Source organism: Episyrphus balteatus, chromosome 4 (genome assembly GCF_945859705.1).
Source record: "Episyrphus balteatus chromosome 4, idEpiBalt1.1, whole genome shotgun sequence".
In the NCBI taxonomy this organism is placed as follows: Eukaryota; Metazoa; Arthropoda; class Insecta; order Diptera; family Syrphidae; genus Episyrphus; species Episyrphus balteatus.
In genome coordinates, this window is record NC_079137.1 from 27,276,896 (window position 1) to 27,304,753 (window position 27,858).

General features: G+C 32.9%; 1 protein-coding gene and 1 long non-coding RNA gene across 4 annotated transcripts; one reads left to right on the plus strand and one right to left on the minus strand.

The window, feature by feature from the left end:
- Positions 1–8,955: 8,955 nt before the first annotated feature.
- Positions 8,956–16,605, minus strand: LOC129917670 (cathepsin L-like). Of its 3 annotated transcripts, none has more exons than XM_055997711.1 (5): positions 16,428–16,605; positions 14,271–14,375; positions 9,886–10,097; positions 9,715–9,839; positions 8,956–9,654 (listed from the first exon to the last, which is right to left on the minus strand). In XM_055997711.1, exons 2-5 carry the CDS (start codon positions 14,364–14,366, stop codon positions 9,047–9,049), a joined length of 1,041 nt encoding a protein of 346 aa, XP_055853686.1. In that variant the 5' UTR covers positions 14,367–14,375; positions 16,428–16,605; the 3' UTR covers positions 8,956–9,046. The 3 variants fall into 3 exon arrangements, with proteins under 3 accessions (XP_055853686.1, XP_055853688.1, XP_055853687.1); XM_055997713.1 differs by having other exon boundaries at positions 9,715–9,830; positions 16,428–16,604; XM_055997712.1 differs by lacking the exon at positions 16,428–16,605 and adding an exon at positions 16,295–16,399.
- On the plus strand, positions 14,796–24,581 carry LOC129917671 (uncharacterized). Its single transcript, XR_008772839.1, has 3 exons — positions 14,796–15,211; positions 15,272–15,405; positions 24,426–24,581. It is a non-coding gene; the product is annotated as an uncharacterized LOC129917671 (long non-coding RNA).
- The last annotated feature ends 3,277 nt before the right edge of the window (positions 24,582–27,858 follow it).

Genomic DNA, 27,858 nt, shown 5'->3' on the forward strand with positions numbered 1-27,858 from the left:
GATCGCAAAATATTACAATTTGAATTCAACAAAACAGGGTTTTTCAAAGCAAAAATACAAACGAAAATAGAGGCTTTTGTTCAAAGAAAAATAAACAAATAACAGTTCGAGAAAATGTGTTTGTTTTGGTTGTTTTTTGCTCTGAAAACCCCTGTTTTGTTGAATTCAAATTGTAATATTTTGCGATCTAACTGCAACTTTGGAAACTTTTATACATTTTTGAAAACTACAATAACAGGGCAACTTTTTAAAATAATAAACCATTCTCACACCATAGAAATTTGTTTTGCGGTGTTGCTCTAAAAAAAAAGTAAAAAATTGATTTTTTAAAAAACTTGAAACTGTTAGTTAATTTGCATCGAAATGCCTTATGGAATAAAAAATATTTTGATTAATTAATTGTTCCTAATTATTTGTCAATGTTTTAGTAAAAGAATTGTAAAAAACAAAGATCAATTATGGCAGCAGGAAGCAAAATACTGTTGCAAAGTCGAGATTTTTCGAAATTTCACAAGAAATGCATTAAATCGAAAACCGTAATGATTTGGGATGAACAAGTTACCAAATTCTGAGAGCCCTTAAGATCCCCTATTAACATACTTCGTTTGATCCATTACTTTTGGGACACCCTGTATATTAAATTAAAGGTAGTGTTGTTACACATAATTCAGATGCTAAATTTGTTTATTTTTACTAAAAACGAAAAATATTGTCATCAATTTTAATTTTCAGTACATACCTCAAAAAGAGCTGAAGTGCAAACTCGATTTAAAATTAAACTTTTTTTTAACTGTTTTATTCTGCGGATTGGGATATGGATGTTTCTCTATCTCTGGGCCCTCGGGTAGCAAAAGTATGAGTTATAGTCGTGGGGTGAAAGAGCTATTAACAATGAAACTTTCTATGTTATTGGATCAATGTAAGGCATCTGATAGAAATGCTTCTCGCATAATTATAGCTACAATAGAAGCACTAGGGACTAGGGCAAAATCCAATTGACTTTGTAGTTTCAAAATCAAACTTACATTCAACAAGAAAAAACTTTTGCTTGGTTTAATGCCCCAAGAGCTTATCTGGCTCCTAAACAAGATCTTTTGCGTAATTGCATTGAATACCGCCAGATAGACAAAGATATTTCAGGCTCTTGCTAAATTCTCAAACCATTTATGGTATTTGAGTTCAGAGCTGGCAGGTCTGGCGTTCTTTGACCTAACTTTACGAGATGGCGAAAAATTAGAAACGGCCAACATAATTTTGAAAACCAGTGAAACGGAAACCAACAGAATAGTAAATCCAAAGCTACAGACACATGAAGATGAACAATTTGTCACAGCAGGGTTAAAAAATATTGTGAACAAAGAAACATTGAACTTTTTCAGCCGATTGAAAATAGACACAAGTTTTCCTAAAGAACCTCCAAATCTTTGGCCCGAAAACCCGCATTTTAAAGAAGGCTTTAAAAAAGTGCAATCACTTAAAGTCGTAAATGAGATGACAGAAAGAGGAGTCAAATTAATAACCGATTTTAATAACCTTTTAACTAAAGATGAGGAACAAAAACAATATGTACTTCAAGTAGTCAGTGAGTGCCGAAAATTGTATCCTGATGCTTCCAAAACTACTTTGTAAATCTCTTGATTAAATTTTTTTAGTATTGTAACGTTTTATTCCGGGTTCACAATAAAACTTATTTCGTTTATTTTAACTTCCACTTATCTTTCCGTTCAAATAAGAACACACTTTATTTCAAATCAATTTACTTTTATTATTCGCTCAAACAAACACACTTTTCAATCACTTTATTTACTACTAACAATTTCCAACACTTTATTTCACTTTGTACTGTACTCTTTCACATTCAAGATTAAACTGTATCCGGTCGGTGTCCACGCTGCCCTTTTATACCTGAAATTCGGAATTCGAGAATGTCTTCGAAGGTTCTCGTCTTTGCTTCTCGAAGCTTCCTTTCCAAGAGGGGGCGCTTCATACTTCCAGTCCAGTGGGATATTTTGGGATATTCAGCAGTCGAGGGAATTTCTATGGATGCGTTCAGAGGGTAGTTTCTTAATTACTAAAGGTCCGTTCACATTTCTACCTTTACTGTAGCAGGTAGTGTGTTCAGACTTTTATCTTAAAAGTAGTTCAGTAATTCATCGTTACATTGCCCCCCTCTTAGGATTGTTCGTCCCGAACAACTCCATTGCTTCTTTCACCATTATAACGATGTAAACGGTCACAATGAACTACCTTTAATTTGCCTCTTACCCCTCTCTGTATACGGTAAACCACGTCGTTGATTCTGGTTATTACTGTGTAAGGGCCTTCCCAGTTTTGTTGTAGCTTCGGTGATAGTCCCTTTTGTCGGTGGGGATTGTAAAACCACACAAGTTCTCCTTCTTGAAACCCTGTTGCTGTCGCTCGCGCGTCATATCTTGTTTTCATCCTGTCACTAGACGCTTTTATATTTGTCCTTGTCCGTTGGTGAATGTCAGCCAGTGTTTCTTTCAGGTTATCAACATACTCATCTATTTCCTGTGGCTCATTTGGAACACATCCGAATTTTATCTCACTTGGCAGCCGTATTGTAGAACCAAAAAGGACTTCCGATGGTGTATGTCCAGTGGAACTATGTGTTGCACTTCTATAAGCCATCAAGAATAATGGAATATGTCGATCCCAGTCTCGTTGATTATCGTTGACTACTTTTGACAGGTGTTCTTTAAGTGTCCTGTTAAATCGCTCAACCATCCCATCAGATTGTGGATGAAGCGGTGTTGTTCGCGTCTTCTTGATGCCAAGGAGTGAGCAAACCTCTTGAAAAATCTTAGATTCGAAGTTCCTTCCTTGGTCGGAATGAAGTTCCAAGGGTACTCCGAACCTGCTCACCCAATGAAAGACAATCTTATCCACAACTGTTTTGGTTTCCTGGTTTGGGATGGCAAATGCCTCAGGCCACTTGCTGAAGTAGTCCATCACTACAAGGATGTACCGGTTTCCGTTGTTGGTTTCGGGAAAAGGACCTGCTACGTCTATTGCAATTCTCTCAAAAGGTGCGCCCACATTGTACTGCTGCATCTTGCTTTGGATTTTTCTAGCTGGTCCTTTGCTAGCGGCACAAGTATCACATTTTCGGCACCACTTTTCAACGTCTTCTCTCATACGTAACCAGTAGAATTGCTGTCGTACCTTTTCCAGCGTCTTGTTGATACCTAAATGGCCTCCAGAAGTTCCCTCGTGCATCTCTCGGAGAACATCATTAACCTTTGACTGAGGTACGACTAGCTGCATTACATAGGATTTACCGTCTGCGGATTCCCACTTACGCCTGAGTAGCCCTTCTTGCACATGAAGTGAGTCCCATTGCGCCCAATATGCTTTGAGAGTGGGGCTTCGGTCGGAGATGTCGGCCCATTCTGGTTTCTCTTGATGTTCCTTCCATGCAAGGATGGGTTCGATGTCCGAATCTTCCTGTTGGGCCATTCTGAGTTCTTCGTTACTCCAGCCGCAAATGGGATCAGCTCTCGTTCGTCTAACAGCGACAACTTCCTTTTCTTCTAGTCGTGTGCAATGCTTGCAGTCTTGCTTGCACGGGCGCCGAGATAATGCGTCTGCATTTGAATGCAGCTTTCCTCTTCGATGTTGAATCTGACATTGATACGTCTGAAGTATCTCGATCCATCTTGCTACTTGACCCTCTGGATTTTTGAAGTTCAAAAGCCAATTTAGTGCACCATGATCTGTACGAAGAAGGAACTTCTGTCCATAGATGTACTTATGGAAGTGCTTTGTTGCCAATACCAGAGCAAGAAGTTCCCTCCTGGTCACGCAATAGTTTCTTTCTTGTTTCGAGAGTACCTTGCTGAAATAGGCAACGACCTTTTCTTCTCCGTCATGAACTTGTGATAAAACAGCACCAACTCCAACATTACTTGCATCTGCGTCAATGATGAATTGTTTGCCTGGAGTCGGATAGGCCAACACAGGAGCTTCACATAACCGCAGCTTCAGTTCCTGAAAGCTTTTCTCACACTCACCTGACCATTTAAAAGGTTTACCCTTCTCCGTTAGCTGGTGCAAGCTTTTGGCGATTCTCGCAAAATCCTTTACGAATCGTCGATAGTACGTTGCCAGACCGAGGAAACTCCGAAGTTGATGCTTGTCCTGAGGGGTTGGCCAATTCTTCACAGTGTCAACTTTTTCTGGATCAGTCATTACTCCTTGGGATGAGATGATATGCCCCAAATATTTGACCTCGGTCTTGAAAAGTGCACATTTCTTTGGATTTAACTTAAGATGCGCTTCTCGTAGCCTCTGGAATACAGCCTTTAGGTTTTCACAATGGTCATCAAATGTTTTCCCGTAAACGATGACATCATCCAAATAGACTAGGCAAGATTTCCAGGTTAATCCATTTAAAACGCACTCCATTAAACGCTCAAAAGTAGCTGGGGCATTACATAGCCCAAACGGCATGACATTGAACTGCCACAGACCATTTCCTGTGGAGAAAGCCGTCTTTTCCCGATCTTCTGGATGGATTTCTACCTGCCAGTAGCCACTCTTCAAATCCAAAGTCGAAAACCATTGTGCTCCTTCCATTGCATCTAGAGTATCGCTGATTCTTGGCAGTGGGTAGCTGTCTTTCTTCGTCACATCATTCAGCCTGCGGTAGTCGACACAAAATCGAGTGCTTCCATCCTTCTTTTTGACGAGAACTACCGGTGATGCCCAAGGGCTTTTGGAATTTTCGATCAGCCCGTCTTTCTTCATTGTCGATATCATTTCTTCAACTTCACCTTGTTTGGCCAAGGGGAGACGTCTTGCTGGTTGACGAATCGGCCTAGCGTCTCCTGTATCGATTCGGTGCTGCACCAGTTGTGTTCGGCCGTATTGCCCGCTGGGTGAAGAGAAGATATCAGCATATTCATGAAGAAGCCTTCCAGCAACATTAAGCTGATGTTGACTCAAGTTGTCTGATTTGAGAATTTGAGTCTTTAGTTTCTCAGAGTTCATAGTCATCTGTATGTCCATCTCATTGATCTTAGTTATTGCGGACACAGATTCACATTGCCCAACAACTTCTCCTTTCTTAAGCTTGATTGGGTACGGTTTGATGTTAAGTATCCGTACAGGTACCATGTTGTTCTTTGGTGCCACAAGAGTCTTCCCGATGAAGATGTTTTCGGAACTTTGCTCAACTTCTGGTTCGACCATGAGGTATCGATGGCTTCCACAGTTCCCCTTTAACTTCGTCCACACAAAAACTTCTGAAGAAGGAGGCAAGCACATATCTTCTTTGATGACAGTTCTAATTGTTGTTGAATTTTCGTTGCCATAGACCATTGGAATCTCTACATTTCTGTATTTCAGGACTTGATTACCGATATCCAAAATGATTCCATGCTCCTTCATGAAGTCGATTCCAATGATGCACTCGTCACATATATCTGCCACCAAAAACACATGTGAAAACTCTAGTTCAGCTATACGGATCGTAAGACGAACTTCACCGTACACCCTTGCTGCTTCTCCTGTGGCGGTCTTCAGACGGTAGCTGTTGGTGTTATGTAGCCATGTCATCTTCACCAAGTCTCTTCGTACAATGGAGGCGGTGGCACCGGTGTCAATTGTAGCCACGTGTTGTTTGTTGTTTATGGTCGCCTCCACTGTCAGACTTTTGTTGTCTCGTTTAGTCTGTGAGACTTGAATTGTGGTTCTGGGGCCATCGATACCAGAAACCAGCTTCTGCCCCTCGAAGTTGGTTCTTACTCGTTTTCCCGAGTGGGAATCAAGCTGAGCATGAGTGTTGGTTGTATCGCTTACCTGTTGTTGGGCAATATTCCTGTTTCCACAGTGTTGGCAAGCAGTTCTTCTTGGTGGCAATCTGCACTGCCGCTGGAGATGTCCTGTCTTGTTACAGTTCCAGCATCGAGCAGCTCCGTCTCGCTGGTTTCTTTGGAATGCGAGTTTTTGACAAGAGCATTCCTCCACTGCAACTTCTCTTACCCGATGAACGCCTTGAGAAGCCTGTTCTGCTGCTTCCATAGTTAGTGCGAACGCTAATGCTTCAGGAAGAGAACGTTTTCCAGCTGTTCGAATCGCTCGCTGAAGATTTATATCAGATACAGCACGAACAAAGGCTTCTGTCGCAAACTGATTGATAATGTCGTCTCCTGCTGTCGGATATGCCAGATGAGTTAACCTTTCAATATCAGCTTGGAGTTGTTGCAGAGTTTCTCCTCTTTTCTGGACTCTTGTATTGAGTTGGACCCGGAAAACTTCTTGCATATGGCCATCTCCAAAGCGTTTTTCAATTACCTGGACAAGAGCGTTAAAGTTACCATTCTTTTCTGGTGGTAAAGTTTGTAACAACTCAGCAGCAGGACCTCTAAGTGCAAGAGTCAGCGCTATACATTTGTCTTCGTCATCCCAGCCATTTGTTGTGGCAGCTGCCTCAAACTGTTTCTTGTAGATCGACCAAGAACTTTGTCCATCAAAGGTTGGTGGATGCATTTCCTTCTTCTTTGGATACTCACCAGAACTTTCTCGGATCTTAATTTTCCGAACTTTGTCAAGTTCTTCGGTAAAACTTTGCATTTTCACTTCCATTCCTTTAAATTTGTCATCGAATTTTATTTCTACTTTCTCGAGTTTTTCTTCAACTTTCTCAAACTTTTCTTGAGATTGTTTTTCAACGCCTTTGATTGAAGCATCAAGAGCAACGAACTTGTTCTCGATCGCATGAAGCTTACCTTCGATGAGGTTTTTCTGTTCATCTAGAAGGTTCTTTTGCTGTTCCAATTTTTCCAGAAGATTCTGTTGTTCACTCTTTTGCTCTGTTCGTTGTTGTTCCATTTGTTCTCTTTGTTCATTGCGTTGTGTCTCAATTTGTTCTTTCTGTTCTTCAAATTTTGCAAGGAGAACAGCCATCATCGATGACATTTCGGAACTAGTACTTACTTGTTCTTCTACTAGTGCAATTTCGAATTGAAATGTATCCAAATTTTCGTCCTTCTGGGTTAAATAATCCTGCAGACGAATAATGAGGTCATTTTTCGATCCAGCAGTAGGAAGACCTCGTTTAGTTAATTCCGTCTTAAGCTCAGACAAACTTAACTGATTTAATGTTTTACCCATTTTAATTTTTAAATCGCGAGCACTTTTACTTATTTCAAAATGTTTTACACTTTGTTTATTGTTAAAACACACGCGCACTTATTATTTTACTAGCGAAATTATCTGATTCGCACAATTAAATAAGTTTTATTCCACTTTTCTGACACCAATGTAACGTTTTATTCCGGGTTCACAATAAAACTTATTTCGTTTATTTTAACTTCCACTTATCTTTCCGTTCAAATAAGAACACACTTTATTTCAAATCAATTTACTTTTATTATTCGCTCAAACAAACACACTTTTCAATCACTTTATTTACTACTAACAATTTCCAACACTTTATTTCACTTTGTACTGTACTCTTTCACATTCAAGATTAAACTGTATCCGGTCGGTGTCCACGCTGCCCTTTTATACCTGAAATTCGGAATTCGAGAATGTCTTCGAAGGTTCTCGTCTTTGCTTCTCGAAGCTTCCTTTCCAAGAGGGGGCGCTTCATACTTCCAGTCCAGTGGGATATTTTGGGATATTCAGCAGTCGAGGGAATTTCTATGGATGCGTTCAGAGGGTAGTTTCTTAATTACTAAAGGTCCGTTCACATTTCTACCTTTACTGTAGCAGGTAGTGTGTTCAGACTTTTATCTTAAAAGTAGTTCAGTAATTCATCGTTACAGTATTTACTTCATTAATTATGTATAAGAAATGTAACACGATGTTATTTTTTTTTTGTTTTTTAGGCCGTGTGTGAATTGCGTAAAATAGTTAACATAGTGTAAAATTTTTGAAACTATTGAGGTGAATAAAAAATTTTCAGCTGTTAAAAATTTATTGGGCTCTGGGACCTGATTAAATTTGAGTTAAATTTTTTTTGCAGATGGTTTTGTTTTGTTTTTCTTTTTTTTAATTAAAAAGGAGTTTCATAGCAGAAAAGGGGCAGAGAAAAATATTAAACAATAAGCCATACAGCTGAAATTTTTTTGTTCACCTCAATAGTGTCAACAATTTTACACGGTGTTAACTATTTAACGCAATTCACACACAGCCTTAGAATTCTGTTAAATGTTTCGTTTTTTTAAATAAAACAGTTTAAAAAAAAGTTTAATTTTAAATCGAGTTACTGAAAATTTAAATTGATGACAAAATTTTTCTTTTTTAGTAAAACTAAACAAATTTAGCATCTGAACTATGTGTAGCAACACTACCTTTAATTTAATATATAAAAAGTGAAAATAACCCGATCTGTTTGGGAGCTAGAACCAGAGATTTTTGATACATTGAGCTAGTGTCGGCACCATTTAGACTTATCCAATCGAGCTGAAATTTTGGCTATCTAAAAATCTGCAAAGGCGGAACATTTTATGGGGTTCCCCTGACCAAATTTCGAAAATCGGTTTCTTGCGGTCACTCTAATTTACACTTATCATTTTAAATGTAGTGCGCTCAAAAGAGTGGTATATATAGAAATAAAGTTTTTTTTGTCTATTTTCGTCAAATGGCCAGTGTTATATATTATCTGTTTTTTTTTACATATTTCAATTAAGTTTTTATCTCTCCAGAGCTGTAATTAAAAAAAAAAATTTATATGGACAAAAACCAAAAACATCATGGGCTATAAAATAAATTCAAAATATTTTTCAAAAACTTCATTTTAGAAGAGTTAAGTATAAAAAAACTTATATTTTTGATTTTTGTCCAAATAAAAAAAAAAATGTTTAATTACTGTTAAGAAATTATGAGGATGTTTTATCCAGATGTTTCATCCATTATTTTCTGATGAAATTATTGCAACCCATACCTACCACAAAAACTTTTCGAAACAATTTCAAAATAATAAAATGTTATTCAAGGAATGATTTATAGTTCTAAAGACTTTTTGCAACTAAAATATACAAAACAAACATTAAAACATTCAAAGTATATCTACAAACTACACCAATGGGTAACTGACATCATTTGCAATACCACACTGATTATCCTTGTTGCGTGACATTTTGATAAAGCCTCCATCACCCCATGTGCTTCCCCACGAATTTTTCACCAACCAATACTCAGCGCCATTTTCTTCGCTACCATAACCAACACAGAGAACAGCATGTCTTCCATACTCCACACCGGAATGACACTCGGGTTCATTAAAAACTCCGTTCTTGTAGAATTGCAGTGATTCTCGATTGACATCAATAACAACTGCAAGTGGACCAACGGTTGCAACAGCTTCCATCATGATTGCCTCATCTCCTTGTGGAAGATTGACATATCCTCGATCTGTGGCTTCAATTTTGCTTTTGTCGAAATTACATGTGGTACCATCAACTCCTTTATATGGATAGACTTCTTCAGTATTTATACCACTATTGTACTTTATGTATCTGTAGGCTTGTCTTGTAAAACCACCAGTACAACCTGTATTTCCGTAATTTTTTGAGCAATCCATTACATTTTGAACAGACAAAGAAGTTAATATTCCGTTATGGAGAAAGTGTTGTCCTTCTAATGCACCTATGGCTGAAAACGCCCAACAGGATCCACAATAACCTAAAAATTAAACATGGGAACTATTTTGTGTTGGATAAGCTTATAATTGATATTGATTACCCTGTTCCTTAACCGGTGTAACAGCGCCAAGTTCCGTCCAATTGACTGATTTTGGCAGTGTTGTATTGGATAGGCTTACGTAATCGATACCTTCTTCCGGCATCATCTCCATATATCTATAAGTTCTAATAATATTAAAAACCAAACGTTTTAAGGGGCTTCAGAACTCACTGATTCATTTCAAGAGATAAATTGTAACCATTTACCAAGGTATAGAATTCGTCATACATTAAATCGGCATACTTGTTTAGACCCAACGTAAATGAAACCAAGCCTTTGGTGTGCTTCAGATTGTGTTTTTCAATTTTGTCTTTGTTATCCAAAAATATTTTCATGCGAAAATTTTCTTCTGTTTCATTTGTGTAATTTTTTCCATATGTATGCTAGAATGAAAACAAAGTTTTTTTATTGTAATTCCACGTCTACATATAATAATGTCATATATGCATAACGAGATCCTATTTTTAGTTTGGAGACAAAAGAAAAATCGGAGAATTTAGGTTTAATTGGTCATGCACTAAAGTTGAAGGGAAAAACGCAAACGTAGTTTGAGAAGAAAACTTAAACAATTCCTACTATTATAATTGCTTACAACTTTTTGTGGACTTCGCTGAAAATAGAAATACATCAAACATAGCTACTTGGATTAAAGTTGAAACATTTTTGTTAAAAAGTATTATTTGAAATGAATGGTACTTCACGGAACTTTTTCCCATTTTGAGAACTTTTCTATCGCAAATCATCCTCGAAAAATTCCTTTCGCGAATATTTTTTTCCTAATTTGAGTGCAGAAATTTCCACATGAAAGTTTTGGGTGAAAAGATGTTTATTTGAATTCAAAGGGGAGCGGGTCATAATTCTGCTTGTAAAAATTCTGTATGACAAAATTTTGTACGGTTAAAATACTGTAAGTCCATAATTCTGTATGTCATTAAACTGTAAATACAAGATTCTGTATGTCAAAATACTGTATGAACAAAATACTGACTTGCAAAATTCTGTTTTGTAAAATTCTGTACTGCAAAATTCTGTATTTTCAATATCGTATTTGTCAAGAAATTTCCTTTGTTAAAAAAAAAAACAAAAATACTAGTTTTGAATATAATTGTGTTTTTTTTAATAATAAAGTCTAGTACCCCGCTGAAGCGAAATGAAAAAATTTGAAGTTTCCAAAGTTAACAGCGCACATGTTAATGAAAAAATACCATCGTAAAAATAATAAAAATACAAATAAAAAAATTCAAGAAAAAACATCAGCAATAAGTTTTAAAACTAAAATAATATTTGAAGAAGTAGTTTATGATAAAAAAAAGGACTTTTAAAATCATATTCTTTAAAAATGGTTTCAAGAGAATTATTTTTTCCTAGACCATTTGAATTCTCTTTCTTCGTATTTGCTCTTTCTTGTCATTGATTTATCTTAAGGATGTATAGCCCAGTAATTTAAGGCATTTTTTACCCCAATCTGCGGAAAAATTCCTACTGGGCTCGATTTTGGTATAAACCTTCGTTACTGCGTTGTTATGAAGATGTGAAAAATCGACATTGATATCGCGCCGGCGCACAGTGTGACAATTCGCACATTTAGCGGGATTTAACTAATAACGCTCACAGATTATAACTTTTCGTGGATTTTTTTTTTATAGAATTTATAACAAATATATACAAAATGAAATGAAACAACAATTTTGTTAATATTCTTTCATATTTTTAAACAAAAGAGGTTTAATGGGGGTCATTTTTGGGCAAAAGTACGATAACTCACTAGGTGAAGAATTGTAACGAATTCATGTAGAGGAGGTAAATACAAGCATTTCTAAATAATGTAAAACTTTTTTATGGTTCCAATATCGATTCCTGTAATTTCAGCAGTTTTTTCTAAATCTCTAAAAAAATCTTCTGACCGTGTTGCCATCATTTGTGTTGCCGGGCTGTTGAGTTTCAGCTCTAAATCTATCTTGAATCATTTTGTTCTTGCTTTGACCCTTGATCTCTAACCTGCCAAACTTTAACATCTAGTCTATAAGCTGAATGTTCACTTCATATGGTTTTTATGTGCAAATGTAGCAGGTTTGTGACGAAGATGTTATAGATGATAAGGAAATTTCATTTAAAACAATTTGTGGCAGTTTAATGATTTCATTTAACCAATCAAAATTATTGCTTTTAAAGCGTTCTCTATTACGACCACATTTAGCCATTTTTTCGTCAAACCTCAAGTATAAAGTTTTGAAGGTTGCCTTTATTGACTTAATTGCCTCTTCAGAAAATGAAAAAATATTAAAATTATCCATAACGAAGGAAAACACAGCATCGAAACGCATAATTTTGATTTTGGAAATCCAAATATCAAAAATTTGTTTTTTCCTAATTTCGGTTGGCATCCTAGAATACGAAAAATTTTGTATGAGTGTCGCACCTGTGCGCAAAAAGATAAAACACTTCTTGGTTCCACATATATACAGCTTTAAAACAAAAAGGGTCTCAACTTTGAAAAACACTGTAAAATTATACTTTTTGTCTAATGAACACATAAAACACAAAGTTTTTCACTATTTTTTCGCTTCCAAGCACTCCCATTTTTATGACAACAATTTATAAAAAAAAAAAATTTAAGTTTATAATCACAAATGTTATATTAAATATAAAAAAAATAAACTTTTCCCTTAAACCTCACGAACCACTTGCAACAAAAGCAAAATCCACTGGGCACTAAATCAGACCATTCTCCTAAAAATAATACAAAAGTTAATTTCTTAAGTAATTTTTTGTTGTTGTGCTTAGTTCTAACGCATAAAAATGTGCATATTCATTGAGGGGGAGGTTTAGGCTTTAAGAGAAACTGGTTTTTGTTTACATTCATGTATGTTGTTTTTTTAATTAAATCCCGCCAAATGTGCGAATTGTCACACTGTGCGGCGTTAGAAGTTATAGAGGTCAAAAGGTCACGAAAATCATAAAATTATCTACAAATATTGCCTCATGCATTTTTCTGTAACATCAACCGTTTTCGGAAAGAGACTACATTATAACGTCGTCATTCAAACTACATAAATTTGTTCAAAGTTTCGATATGACTCTTAGAAGCAGTCCAAGATTGATTTGGGGTGTTTTGACCCTCAAATGCCTTTACCCTTGGACCAAAACGTCTCAGGGTAGGTAATTTTGACCTGAGGGTCAAAATGCTAAGATTTTGTTACATAGTTAGTTAGAAGGTAAGTAAGTTAGTTAGTTAGTTAGTTAGTAGGTTTGTTTGAATATCTATTACAAGTGAAACTAATAAAAACGTATTAATAAAAAGCAAAAGAGATTACACATGTATTTTTCAGTATTCAAATACAAAATTATTCACTCTTAAATAAAACAAACCTATTATTAGGTATCATGTATTATGCCTACGCTTAAAATCGCTCTATTCCGAAAACGGTTGGTTTTACAGAAAAATGCATGGCAATATTTGTAGATAATTTTATGACGAACAATTTTTCAATGGACCCCTATTGATCTCCGAGCAACAGGTCGCGAGATATATGCGAAAAACTGATTTTCGTGACCTTTTGACCTCTATAACTTCTAACGCCGGCCTGATATCAATGTCGATTTTTCACATCTTCATAACAACGCCGCCGTAACGAGGGTCTATACATTCAGCCCAGTAGAAATTTTTCCGCAGATAAAACCTAAAATTACTTGACTATGTACATTAGTATTTGCTGTTCATTTTTTCATTAAATAATTGCGGTATTATTTACTTAAGGATCTTACAGCAAGAATCCATGGGCGGCGGGAACCCCATAAACAGTAAGAAAAATTCTCAGGTAAGTTTTCAGGTGTTATCAATGAAAAAAGTTGATCAATTCAGGGTTAATCCAATACTTTGTTATATCCTCATTTAAGTCTGAATGTTTAAAAAATAATAGACGAATGGTAACTGTTTCATAAATAAATTTATCAACAAGTCCAGCCACGTAAAAAAACAAAAAATAAAGAGGTTTCTTCGAAAAAAGTAGTTTTGGTTTTTTGTTAATTTCTCGAAAACGACAAGATATTTTTGGATCCGAGTTTCTGTTTTTGTTTAAAAATAAATAACAGCATCGAATTTTTAAAACTGAATTGGTACTTAATTTTAAAATTAAAATTTTGAAACAAATTATTTCGAATCTTTTTTCTCCAATTTTTTTTAAATTTTGATTTTGAAAATTAATTTTTCAAAAAATATGTCATAAAATAGCTTTATTTAAGACGAAGTTTTTGGCCTTACAAAAAGATATATCACGTTATTTTAGGTAAAATCGTTAATTTTTAATAAATCTTTTTCAAAATTAGGTCAATTTTTTTTTGACTGCCCCTCCCCCTAAACGAGGGAAAATAGACCCTCTCTCTCTTAAGATTTTTTGTCTAAGCCCAACCTACATGCTCTAGCTTTTTGGCACATTTCTCCTGAGGCACCCTGCATAAAATATGATGTTTGATGTGTGCTTTTATATATTACTCTAATTTACAAAAATAAGATTTTGATAAATATAAGTGTATAATTATGCATTTATATTACTTACCTTAAACATATTCCATTCCTCTTCAATACTGATATCAAGGGCTCCTACGCTTGCGGCAGCTATACAACAGCTTAATACAATAATTAATAGCTCCATTGTTGATTCCTTTCAATTATGAATAATACAGACAAGAATTAAACACTTTGTCATTTTATCAAAGTTTTGGTTTTAATTATAAGTAATATGAACGAATTAAAATAAATCAAATCTGATTCTCCATTTTTGCAGATAGATATTTGGAGCTGCATGTACAATTACTATTGTATGTAAATAGTAAATAGTAAACCGACAAAATCAGAAGGTTATTATTTAGAACAATAACGTACCTACCTACTAAACTTTTTTACACAAAATAATTTAATTTTTAGCAATAAATTAAATTAGTAGTACATAGGTAGTACTAGTAAATTATAAAGTAGTAACAGTGAAACATTGCTTTTTTATTAATGTTTTATTAAAAGCTTTAAATGTTAAAATATATCTACATATCCATTTCATTGTTCACTTCGCCAAATGCTTGAGTGAATTTATTGGAATCTTGTGTATTCCTTTCTTTTCCTCATATTGAATTACTAATAACCTATTCATACAAATTTATAAATCTATGCCTAACGGATTTAAGAGCTCACAAAAAAACAAAATTAATAACAAAAAAAAATATTATCCTTAAAAAATATTCAAATATAGGCCCATTTGCTGAAACTAGTCATAAATTTTGATCTTAGCTAGGCCAAACATAGGTCTTATGTTTAACTTAGTTTATTCTAAGTTTCTAAAAAATATTTATGATCGACCTAGCAATGATTTACTTTCATGCGAGAAATCCCTGAGAACTTCAAATTAATTTGTCAAATCGATAAAAACGTCAGTTAGTTTTTATTTGTTTTTGAGAAATTTTAGAAAAAAAATTGTTAAGAATGCCTTTAAATTAATGTAAAAAGGTAAAAATAGTAAAAGTCAAATAAAATTTGCGTTTAAATTAATAAATGCAATAATTTTAGCAAATGTGTTTGTGTTTTGTAAACGTATGCGTGTGTCTAAATTAGTGTTGGAAAAAAACAACAAAAGGGTGAACATTCTCTCAAAATATTTTTCAGTGTATTTTTGCATTCGCAGATGGTTGGAATTTATAAAAGTAAGTTAACTCATATTGCTATACTTAATTTTTGTCCATTTTGGTACAAACGCATCATTTTTTGAGCGGTATTCTCTCTTTTTTCTCAAATAAATATGCTTAAGTAAAACCTAAACTACTTATGTTCTACTATTTCTTCCCCCTAAGTAATGTTCAACTTAGAGGAATTTATGACCTAGTTTGAAGTTCGTGCAAACCGCAATGTAGAACTTAGGGCTTTACGTTTCACTTAAATATTTAAGTTTCGTTTCAGCAAATGGGCCTTAATATTCAAGAAGATTTTTATACCAATTTCTATTTTGTATAAATGGAATTAAAAAAAAAATATTATTTTAAATCTTTTGGCATAACTCACAGTTTGTATTTTATTTTTTCTCCTGATGAGTTGTATATTAATGCATTATTCCTATTTGTGAATTAATTTTCCAGAATACCGAAAGCTTTAGATTATTGAAGACTTTATTCCATTTATATAGAAAAAATTTGAAAATTCAGCAAACATGTAGGTATTTCACCTTCTGAAATTCTTAAGCAATGTAAATGAAGAAACAACATATTATTTAAATCTAAGTATACTAAAACTTGAAACTAATCGGAAGTCTCGGATATAAGAAAAACACTCTTTTTTAACAAGATTTAATAAAACAAAAATTGAAAACACATTAACTCGACATAAGTCGACTTTACATTTTCAGTTGAGTTTTAATCTTGCCGGTTTTGTGTAACATCAACGATGTATATACGTAATTGCATACGGTGACTATAAATATTATCTTTTGCGTAAGCTGCAAGTGAGCCCATCGGTTTCACTATCATTTAAAAACAAGCCAAACAAATACCTTGAACTAGACAAACTATAAATTAAGCGTGCTTTCCGGATTTTAAATACCTTCACTGTTTTTATTTTTCTTTTGAAATTTTTTGTTTTAAACTTGGATTTTGTATTAAACACTTGAGTTCTAGCTTAGAAAAAGTTGTGGGTATTTCGCCTTATGATGTAAACTATTCTACATAATTATTACCTCAATCCACCAGATTATTTTCTTATCTCCAATTTAACAAATTAATGTGCGTAAAAAATCAAGCCACGAGTTGGACTGATAGTACAAAATTATTTTGTTGAAAAATAATCTCAATTATTTTGCTCGATCTAAACACTTCTATTTGTTGAGAACTTTTATTTCTGACTGACCGAAAGTTCAAAGAAGCTCAATTCACATTTGATTATTTCTTAAAAAATAATACTTGCTCATCTTTGGAAGCACGGTCGAACTTTCATATCAATCAATATAATGTTATTTGATCAGTCACACCCTCAGAAAATAAAAAAAAACTAAATTTGAATGATGTATGTAGTATTTTTGAAGAAAATCTGCATACATACAAATGTACTTTAAAGCTCGATATGATCTTTTACTTTCGTTTTCTATTTGAAAATTCATCAAACATCGGAAAAAAAAATCAAAAATTTAAAACAGGAATTTCTATATAGCCCAGTGCATTTATAATTTGACCCAGCAGTTTGTACCACCCTCAAATTTTTTTTGCTCATTCGATAGAACATTGGCTGAATATCATTATCCTGATTTTTCGCACTCGTGAAATTCACATTTCAGCAGCCATCTTGGATTTTAGTTTTTATCAAATATCTCTATTTCTATTTATCTTACATAAAAGTTGTGAAACGTAGAAAATTAAATTTCGCATCTTTTATGTTAAAAACACTTTTTCGATATTCTGAATATTAAAAAAGTTACAAGCCAAAAAAGTAAAAAAAAAAACAAAAAAAAAAAATGACAATTTTAAAGTTTTGAGCACTTTTTATCAAAATTATGAAAAAACCTTCCGAAAAAAGATTATTCACCTTAAAATTCTCTACAACTTTGCTATTCAACTTTTTTTATATCGCTAGAAATACAAAAGTTATTAATACTTTTTTGTTAAAAAATACCCCTTTTTTACTTTTCATTTTTTCTCTTTCTCATATATATTTTTAATGATTTTAATTATGACAAACTCGCCACATATTCGCAACAGTGTAAATGATAACTTGACTGTTTTGATCAATATTTTATGTAAACAAAATCTCGGTTTACACATTTGCCATTTGAATGCTCAAAGTTTGGTGAATAAAATAGATGAGCTGCGTCTTATCTTTGAAGGGAGTGAAGTGGAGATTATATGCATTTCATGACATGGTTAAAACCAAGTATGAGTAGTGAATATTTTTCTATTAAGGGCTTTAAACTTTTTCGTGCGGATAGAGTGCTAACTAGAGGTGGTGGTGCCTGTATTTATATTAAAAAGTCCACCAAAGCAAAGATTCTGATGCAATCAAATGAATCTGATAACATCGAATTCATTTTTATCGATATTCTTAGTGGAGAGAACAAATGCACTATTGGCACAATTTATATGCCTCCTCACGTTGCTGACTGTAGTATTCTTAGAGCTACAATAGAAAGGGTATGTTCTTTTTCACCCAATTTAATTATTTGCGGTGACCTTAACATAAATTTGCTTAACCCCGCGGCTTGTGTCTTGCTGAATGATACATTAAAAGTTTTGCATTTGTCTGCCGTCAACAAAACCCAGCCAACACATTTTATGCCGAATAGAACACCGTCGCTTTTAGATCTAATTCTCATTAGCAATCCTAAACTACTTTGTCATTATAATCAACTATCTTTTCCCGCTTTTTCCTACCATGATCTAGTTTTTGCAACACTTGGTCTGAACATTAATACCAGTGATGAATCCGAAACTTATCAGTATCGTGATTTTCACAATATTGAGCTAGCGAATCTATTTTCTGAGTGCAATGTTTTGGCTTGGAATGAAATTTTTACAAATCCTGTTGTAAACGAAAAAGTTGATATTTTTAATAAGAACATAACTTATCTTTTCGATAAATACGTTCCCCTTAAGTCTCGTAGGATCAGGATTAACTCAAACCCTTGGATGAACCACGATATAATTAATGCTATTAGTCTACGAAATGAGTTATATAAACGGTGGAAGAGATTTCGATGCTTAGATTTGCACAATGACTTTAAAAGAGCTAGAAATAATGTGGTTAACATGATTAAAATCGCAAAATTAAATTATTATTCACAAACATTTTCTTCTGATAGATCCTCTAAGTTTTTTTGGAAGAAGGTCAAAGACATGGGTGTTTGTAAACAAAGTCCTTGTGCACGTGAAGATATTGATGTTGAGGCGTTAAATTTGAAATTTGCTGCTCCAAGCCAGCTCGCAATCAACAGCACACCAATCTTTAGAAACAATTCTGAATTCAGTTTCACACTTCGTAATGTAGACATGTTCTTAGTTGGAGATGCAATATTTTCAATCAAATCAAAATGTGTTGGTTTAGACAATATTCACCCTGATTTTATTAAAATTCTTCTTCCACACATTATACACTACATAGTACATATTTTCAACTCGATCATCATGACATCTTCTTTTCCTATTCAATGGAAAAGGTCAAAAATTATACCTGTACCTAAAAAGGGAACAAGTGTCGAGTATAGACCCATAGCGATTCTACCTTTCCTTTCAAAGGTTTTTGAATTGATTGTAAGCAATGATATAAAAAAGTACATCGAGGGTCAACATTTACTATCGCCTTTACAGTCAGGCTTTCGACAAGGTCACAGCTGCATAACAGCACTCTTGAAAGTGTCAGATGATATTCGCGATGCTTTCGATGACGATCTAATGACAACTATGACCTTAATTGACTTTTCTAAAGCATTTGACTGTGTGAATCATACCCTGCTTTGCAATAAACTATCTAACCTTTTCAACTTTTCAAATTCTGCCAGCAAACTTTTATACTCGTATCTATCTAATCGGTCTCAGGCTGTATCATGTAACTCTAAGCTCTCATCCTTCCATCATACGAATGCGGGAGTTCCTCAAGGTTCGATCCTTGGTCCTCTCTTGTTTTCGTTATTTATCAACGACCTCCCCACTACTCTACAATACAGTTCTTTCCATATATACGCTGATGACGTGCAGATTTATATACGTTTTCCATACAAAAATATTGAAGATGCTTTTTCAAAAATGAATGTTGACTTAAAGTCAATATTTTCCTGGTCCTTCCAAAATGATTTGTTGATTAACCCAACAAAAACCAAAGCAATTACCTTCTGGAGACGTCATATAGATCAGAGTGGTTTTCCTCCCATTTTTTTAAACAATGTACTTATTGATATGGTTTTTAATGTAAGAAATCTCGGGATTATGTTTAACAACAGATTGTCTTGGGATGACCACATAAACAGTGTTGTTTCAAAAATCTATGGCTCATTAAGAGGACTTTCGGTTACCAGAAACGTCCTTCCCTTGGAAGTAAAACTTAAACTTGTGAAGTCTCTTATTGTCCCTATTATCAGCTATGGCTGTGAACTTTTCTGTGATCCTGACACAAACTCTTTTAGTAAACTCAAAGTTGCTGTAAACTCATGTGCAAGATATGTTTTCAACCTTGGTCGTTACGACCATGTCTCTGAATATTCAAATCGCATGCTTGGATGTACACTTGAAAACTTTTTAAAGCTAAAATCCGTCAAAATGCTCTATAATATTATTCACCAAAAACAACCGGAATATCTTTATAATAAAATTAATTTTCCGCGGTCAAACAGACATCTGAATCTGAAGCCAATTAGGCACAAAAGTCTAACGTCACAACGTCAATTTTTCATTTACGCAGTTAGGATATGGAATCAATTGCCAATTTCTATTAGGTCAACGATTGGATACAATGCTAGTTTTTTGACTTTGATCTCTTCTCACTTTTCTAATGAAAACTGAAGTTTCGTTAATGTAACATTTTCATTGTTTTTCACTTTATATCTTTATATATATATTTTTTTTATATTTTGTTAATAAATAGTTAACTATAATTCATATTTTCAAATGTATGCTACCAACCTGCATTACTTACAAGAGAAATATTTTTATGCAGCGATACCTTTATATAAATAAATAAATAAATAAATAAATAAATAAATAAATAAATAAGAGACTTAAAAATAAAAAAACTTACAGGTCCTGAATTTTCTCTTATTACTATAAAATACTCACTAACCATTCAAAATTCAAGATTTGGTAAAAAAAATTAAGAAAAAAAGTAAAGATAAAACACAAACAAAAATGAGCATTTTTTAACAAAAAAAAAGTATTAATAACTTTTTTATTTATAGCCATTAAAAAAAAGTTGTATAGCAATGTTGTAGAGAATTTTAAAGTGAACAATCTTTTCTCGGAAGGTTTTTTCATAATTTTGATAAAAAGTGCTCAAAACTTTAAAATTGTCATTTTTTTTTTCGTTTTTTTTTTTTACTTTTTTGGCTTGTAACTTGTTTAATATTCAGAATATCGAAAAAGTTTTTTTAATATAAAAGACGCGAAATTCAAAATCAAAATCTACGTTTTTTGTTTACACAACTTTTATGTAGGATAAATAGAAATCGAGATATTTAATAAAAACTAAAATCCAAGATGGCGGCCGAAAGGTGAATTTCAGGAGTGCGAAAAAAAATTGGGGTGGTACAAACTTCTGGGTCTCCCATATTTGAACATCTAACATCTGGACTTAGGGCCAGTTTGTTGAGAGTGGGTTAAATCGTCGATTTGATTATTATGGATTCCCCTTAATTGAGAATTAAGAATACGTGATAATCAAAGAGCGTTTGTTCACTTTTTTCCACCTTGATTAACAAATCATGGGTTTTCTTAAAATCGTTTCATTTTCCAGTCTATCAGTCAGTTTTGTTGCCAAACTTAATAAAGAATTAAGTTATTTTTTTATTATATTGACGTTTTTGACATTTTGTTTGTGAATATTAATTACAACCATTAATAGCAATTTTTATTTATGAACATGTGGTAAAACTATATGGTGTAGTAAGAATAGCTTAGTTTTGAATCCAATAAAATGTCAGACAATGACTTTTTTTAAAAAACGTGCTCCTAGTTTGTATGAATATAAAATATCCCAACACAAATTACAGCGTGTTCAGAGCTTTAAAGACCTAGGGGTTAATTTTAGTTATAATCTTGATTTTTCCGAACATATCAACGTCATCGTGAATAAGGCCTTCTCTATGCTAGGTTTTGTGAAGCGTTGGTCAAAAGAATTTCAAGATCCTTAAGCCAGAACTATAATTTGCGGATGGAGTCGGATGCTAATGTCAATTGTTGTTGTTTTCCATAAGTTTTCATCCGTCGAGTGCGATTGCGAGCGCACTCGTCGGATGAAAACTTATGGAAAACAACAACAATTGACAGTAGCTTCCGACTCCATCCGCCAATTATAGTTCTGGCTTTATGTGACTCTTTCCCTCTACAATTGTTTAGTACGCCCCCACCTTGAGTACGCATCGCAAGTCTGGACTCCTTTTTACGAGACCCATAATGTAAGACTGGAATCAGTACAACGTAATTTCATTCGTTTCGCCTTAAAAGGACTGCCATGGTGATGGTCTGATCCTTATAATCTTCCTCCTTATGAACATCGGATTAATCTCCTTCAGATTCAAACTTTGGCTCAAAGGAGCAGGAGGGTTAACAATGACATAATCTTCATTCACCAGTTAATCACAGGCGTAATTGATGCACCAAATTTACTTAATTCTGTTGGTTTTAACTATCGAGGGGGTGCTTATAGCCAGTGGGGTATTGAGGGGGGGGGGGGGGCTCAGGGGGCTCAAGCCCCCCCCCCCCCCCCCAAGCCTACAAGACAATGTTATTATTTAGCTGATTTCTTCATAATGTACATGATTAACTGAAACTTGTTCGTAAATCTTATAGATTTAGAGGCAGCTCAGATGCTCGAGCCCCCTCCAAATTCTGAAACGGCTATTTGTGTTTGTTTGAGTAAGAGCCTTAGCTGTAGCTGAGGGTTGGGTGGTTTTTTTCGGATTTAAGTCCAATTCGAAATTCTTCAGATCACTTTTTAATATAATACGTACGTCGAATATCATCACCGTGTAATTTTGCAAAAGTTCTTATGCAATCTCGATAAACACTTTTTTCAAAAATTATATACTTCTCAAAGCTATTGGAAATAGAAATATTTGATATCTCAAAATCTTAGTGGTCAACATATGTAACTAATGGTTTCTTTCAGCAAATGCCAGTTTGGACTTCGAATTCGGATTAAAAAAGCAACATATTACGAAAAAATATATATTTCGAATTAAACATCTAAAATAATTTAATGGAAAATTAGTTTCTAGACTTTCACTTTCTGCATTTTTCACTCATTTAGATTTTCTGATCGAATTCAATTCACATTATTTCTGTTTGTAAATTTGGTGCCTTTTTCAATGAATCTATAATTTTTGGACAAAATATTATCATAACTTATTTGTGTCTCCTTATTTTTTCTTTTGAATTCTTCTTTTTTTCCATTAAAATTGCCGATAAAATTGCATCCAGCAGTAATAATTTAACTTTCAGAAAATTAAAAAGGATGATCCTTCAGCTATGACAGTTCGAAGCAATTTCGAAGTTTTTGAAATTGATCCAAATGAAGAATATGATATTTTATTTCACGTGAAATCTAAAAGTGATTTCAATTCACTTTCGGTCGAATTGCGGAACATGGGCGTTTATATCGAAAATGGTGTTTGTCACACAAGAACTTTAAAGCTGAAACACAATCACGCTTTAGGGCGTCGCTTCGTTGCGTTACGTTGAGAAATCCTCAAAGCGCGCTTCTGTCACTTTGACTTTGAACAGCTGATTGCAACATAAAATCTGCTGTCAAATAAAAAAAACACAGTCACTCACAAAATTATTGGGCCAAGTCTTTATCTTGATTTAATTGTGGAAAAATGAAAAAGGATATTAATGTGTTTGAAAAATTCATAGAAATTTGTTTATTCTTTAATCCTATAGTTATAAAAACAAAACCAATCAAAATATATTGTTTTTAACAATAAAACTCAGTCTAAAACATCATTACATTTTTTTTGTTTTTAATACGTAAATTGTTTTGATTTAAAATATCTCGATGTCGTTTTTTTGTGCAAAATCTATATAGAGAAATTAAAAAACACACATAGTTTTGCAATAATTTATTTTTTTTTTATTCACATTTGGCGCAATAATAATGTGGGTGACTGTAACTATGTCTGTCAAATGTCAGAAAGCGAGCAAAAGTTCAGTCTGGTTGAACTTTTGCTCGCTTTCTTACGTTTCCTTACGTTTGTCAAAAAAAGCGTACGTAAGAAAAGCATCATTATGTGAGGATACACAGATTTCCTATAGTTGAACTTTTCGCAGTTGTCAAAATCGACGGCAAAGCGTTATTGTGTTTCAGCTTTTAAAAACAGGAGTCAGCAGTACGAAGCTGTCGACGTCGAGAGCAGTTAAATGCTACTATACCACTTTCAGTATCGCAACACAGCGCTTCACTCTCGATCAAAGGTGAATAAATAAGAGAGAAAAATTTTTCGTACCCCTCTAAAAAATGTTTGAAAAATTTTCTAGCCCCCTCCAAATTTTTTCTAGATACGCCACTGCTTATAGCCTCCGATGCTTGGATTTAATGAATATTCCACCACACCGAACAAATTATGGCTTGCATGAACCTTTAACACGCATGTGTAAACTTCTAAATTTAAATTCAAACCTTTTTGATTTAAACTTTAATAAAAATAGATTAAAAACTGTCTTAAAAACCAGTGTACCACGCTCATAAATGTTTGTGTTTATTTTTATGTCCTTTTTGTTGCTCAAGTAATTATTTTGTTTGTATTTCTTTAATGTTTGTTTTATCTAATATTGAAATTAATGTTTTTTTTTCTTAGTGTACCTACGTTTTTTGTAGTTATTATTTGCTTACAAACTACTAACACTGCACTAAGTGATGAGCCGGATAACACAGTTTTGTGTTGGCAAATGGTCGCAAGACGGTGCTTGCTATAAGCGCTCTTCGGCTATGAACTGATAGTGTAAAAAAAACACTTTCTATATATAGACTCTTTTGTTTTCAGAAATATTTCAAAGCGGCCAAAATCCAAAAGAAAAAAAAAACTATTTCGATGTTCTTGCAGAAGAAATACATATGGAGAAAATATGCAGCTTGAAGGCATTTTTATACAAATACTTGTTTTCAACTTGTAATAATTAATACCTAACAATGGCATGAATGGCACCTACAATTTGAAAAACAATAAAAAATAAATAAATAATAATTTTGCATTATTTTGTATGGCATCAGCCAAAGAATTGAAGAAGATAAAAATCTTTTCCCCACTTTTTATAACTATTGATTGGTCAATAAATTATCTCTAAAGCCAAGGAATTGTTTATATTTTTTTTAATGGGGAACTTCGTGCTAATGTCAAATTTCGTTTGTTTTTGTTTGAAAATCAAGTATGAACAAACTGAATTTCAGCAAATCCTTGATTAAATGGTGCTAATCGAGCAAAATTGGCTGATTAACGAAATCTCAAATTAACTACTCAAATCATAGATTCCTTGATTATAATTTTAGTGAACAAACGGATTCTACGATAATCAACTGGAATAATCACTGATTAAAGATGACCGAGTGTCAAACAAACTGGCCCTAATAGAAATTTCTTTGAAATACCTCTCAAACTCTAAAAAAAACCAGTAGGTAAATGTTGCTATTTGGTAATATCAATTTTGAAATCTTAGCTATCATTGCATTTATACTCATAGGTCATAGTAAGTACCTAAACACAATTTCTGTACTGCGGCTAAACTACGCAATTTTTAATTTAATATTGATATTTGCAAAAAATTAAATTGAGATTTTCCTATTGTCCAGTCAAATATAACACTAATATAAAAGTGAAAGTTTTTGGTGTAGTTTTTTACTTGCGATATACATAGGTAGGTACTTTAGGCAACTTAAGGATTCGTAAAAAAATATCGAACTCTAGATAACAATCAGACATGACATAACGATGATCCGCCAATTCTCTCTGTCTGTCTGTATATACCTCGAGCTACAATCTAAACTAGTAAAGCGATTTTCTTCAAACTTGGCAGTAAACAGTTTTGGGTGATTCCCTAGAGGAGAAATTGAAATTTTGTTGGGACCAAAACAAACGGTATCTACCTGCCATCATATAACGGAAATAGAAAAAAATGCCTATTACGATTTATGTGTAATGTTACAAATAAGGCCAAACTTTCTAAATAAAAAATATTTATTGAACCGTTGTATACCTGCCATTTAACCGCTTTTTTTTTGTTTCTAATTATATCGTACACGACCAGCCCGATTTCAACGAAAAATTTTTATTTAAAAGCGTATAATTATTAATTTTTCCTTTTATGACCTTTTTAGTAAAATAAATTTTACTTTTTCCGTGGGCTATAGGTCTTTCTTCAATATACTCAGTTAGTACTAGTCGACGTTTCGGGTATGCTTTTACCCTTCTTCAGGACTCTAATAAAAAACATGACTTAAAAATATTAAAAAAGGAATAAATTACCTTCATATACTTACAATATTTGTGAAATATATTAAATATATTTTAACCTCTTAGGTTTCTAACTTCTTGGAAAGTTGCTTGTTTTTGTTTTTAATTTTTAATATTTCAAAATTTCAACAATTGAAGTCTTGAAAAAGACTTTCGTTTTATCAAAATTTCAAAATAATGAAGTTTAATAAATTTCTATTTGATAAGAAATTCAAATTTTTTATAAAAACAAAAACAAATCTTACCTAAAATTCTAGTCAAAAAAGATAAGATTTAATCTAAGATACTTCTTTGGACAAACAGACTGTCCCTCACAATCCGATCTCCTGTTAACAGTCCCAAAAAACAGCGTTAGCTTTACATTGTTTAGATGAAGGACATAGACCAGATTTCAATAATGTAGACATTTTACAAACAGAAAAACAGTATAGTAAGAGAATGTTGCTAGAAATGTTGCATATTTTAGATACAGATAATACTGTAGTTTGTCCAAAGAAGTATCTTAGATTAAATCTTATCTTTTTTGACAAGAATTTTAGGTAAGATTTATTTTTGTTTTTATAAAAAATTTTAATTTCTTATCAAATAGAAATTTATTAAACTTCATTATTTTGAAATTTTGATAAAACGAAAGTCTTTTTCAAGACTTCAATTGTTGAAATTTTGAAATATTAAAAATTAAAAACAAAAACAAGCAACTTTCCAAGAAGTTAGAAACCTTAGAGGTTAAAATATATTTAATATATTTCACAAATACTAGGTAATTTATTCCTTTTTTTAACATTTTTAAGTCATGTTTTTTTATTAGAGTCCTGAAGAAGGGTATAAGCATACCCGAAACGTCGACTAGTACTAACTAAGTATATTGAAGAAAGACCTATAGCGCACGGAAAAAGTAAAATTTATTAAAAGCGTAATAGTAACCGTAATATTAAAATTTCAGAAAATTAAAAACAAAACATATTTTTGGATTTATAAAAAATATTCCAAAATTTTTTTTTGAAAAATCAATTTTTTGAAAACAGGTTACTGAAATATTTCGAAAATTCGTTTTGAGTATTAAGGCCCATTTGCTCATACGGATCATAAATTTTAATCATAACTAGGTCGAACATAGCTCTTATATTTTACTAAGTTTATTCCAAGTTGCTAAATAATATTTATGTTCAACCTAGCAATGATTTAGTTTCATGCTAGAAATCCCTGCGAATTTTGATTCAAATGTCAAATAAATTTTAAATTCAAGTTTTTTGATTTTTTTTATTAAATACTAATAAATGTTGGTTAAATATTTAAGTGTTTGTGTGTGTCCTTCAATCTTTTTTTTTAAAATTACTAATTTTTCAAAAATTTAATAATTTTTATTTGACACAAGAAAATAATTAAATACGTCACACAAACCTTAAGTATGAATAATTTGGATAAACTGTCAAATTTGAGTGCTACAAAATCTTACATAGAAAAGTTTACTATCCACGGATGATTAATATGGAAAATATGTTAACACGTAAGTTAAGTTTGATTTAAAATAATCTTTTTTACTACCCGTGGTATTTTTTACGCCAAGTTTCCTGGTATTTTGTAAAATAAATATGCTTAAGTAGAACATAAACCGCTTAAGTTCTACAATTTCTTCCCCCTAAGTTATGTTCAACTTAGTGAGATTTATGTTTTAGTTCGACGTTCGTGCGAACCACTATGTTGAACTTAGCAGTTTATGTTTTGCTTAAGGATTTAAGTATCGTATCAGCAAATGGGCCTAAATAATTATTTATTAAATGGCATACCATTTTTTTTTAATGTTTGAAAACTTTTATATTGTAATGTTTTTTTTCGGGTTCACAATAAAACTTATTTTGTTTATTTTAATTTCCACTTATATTTCCATTCAAATAAGAACACACTTTATTTCAACTCAATTTACTTTTATTATTCGCTCATACAAACACAATTTTTTATAAAACGGCTT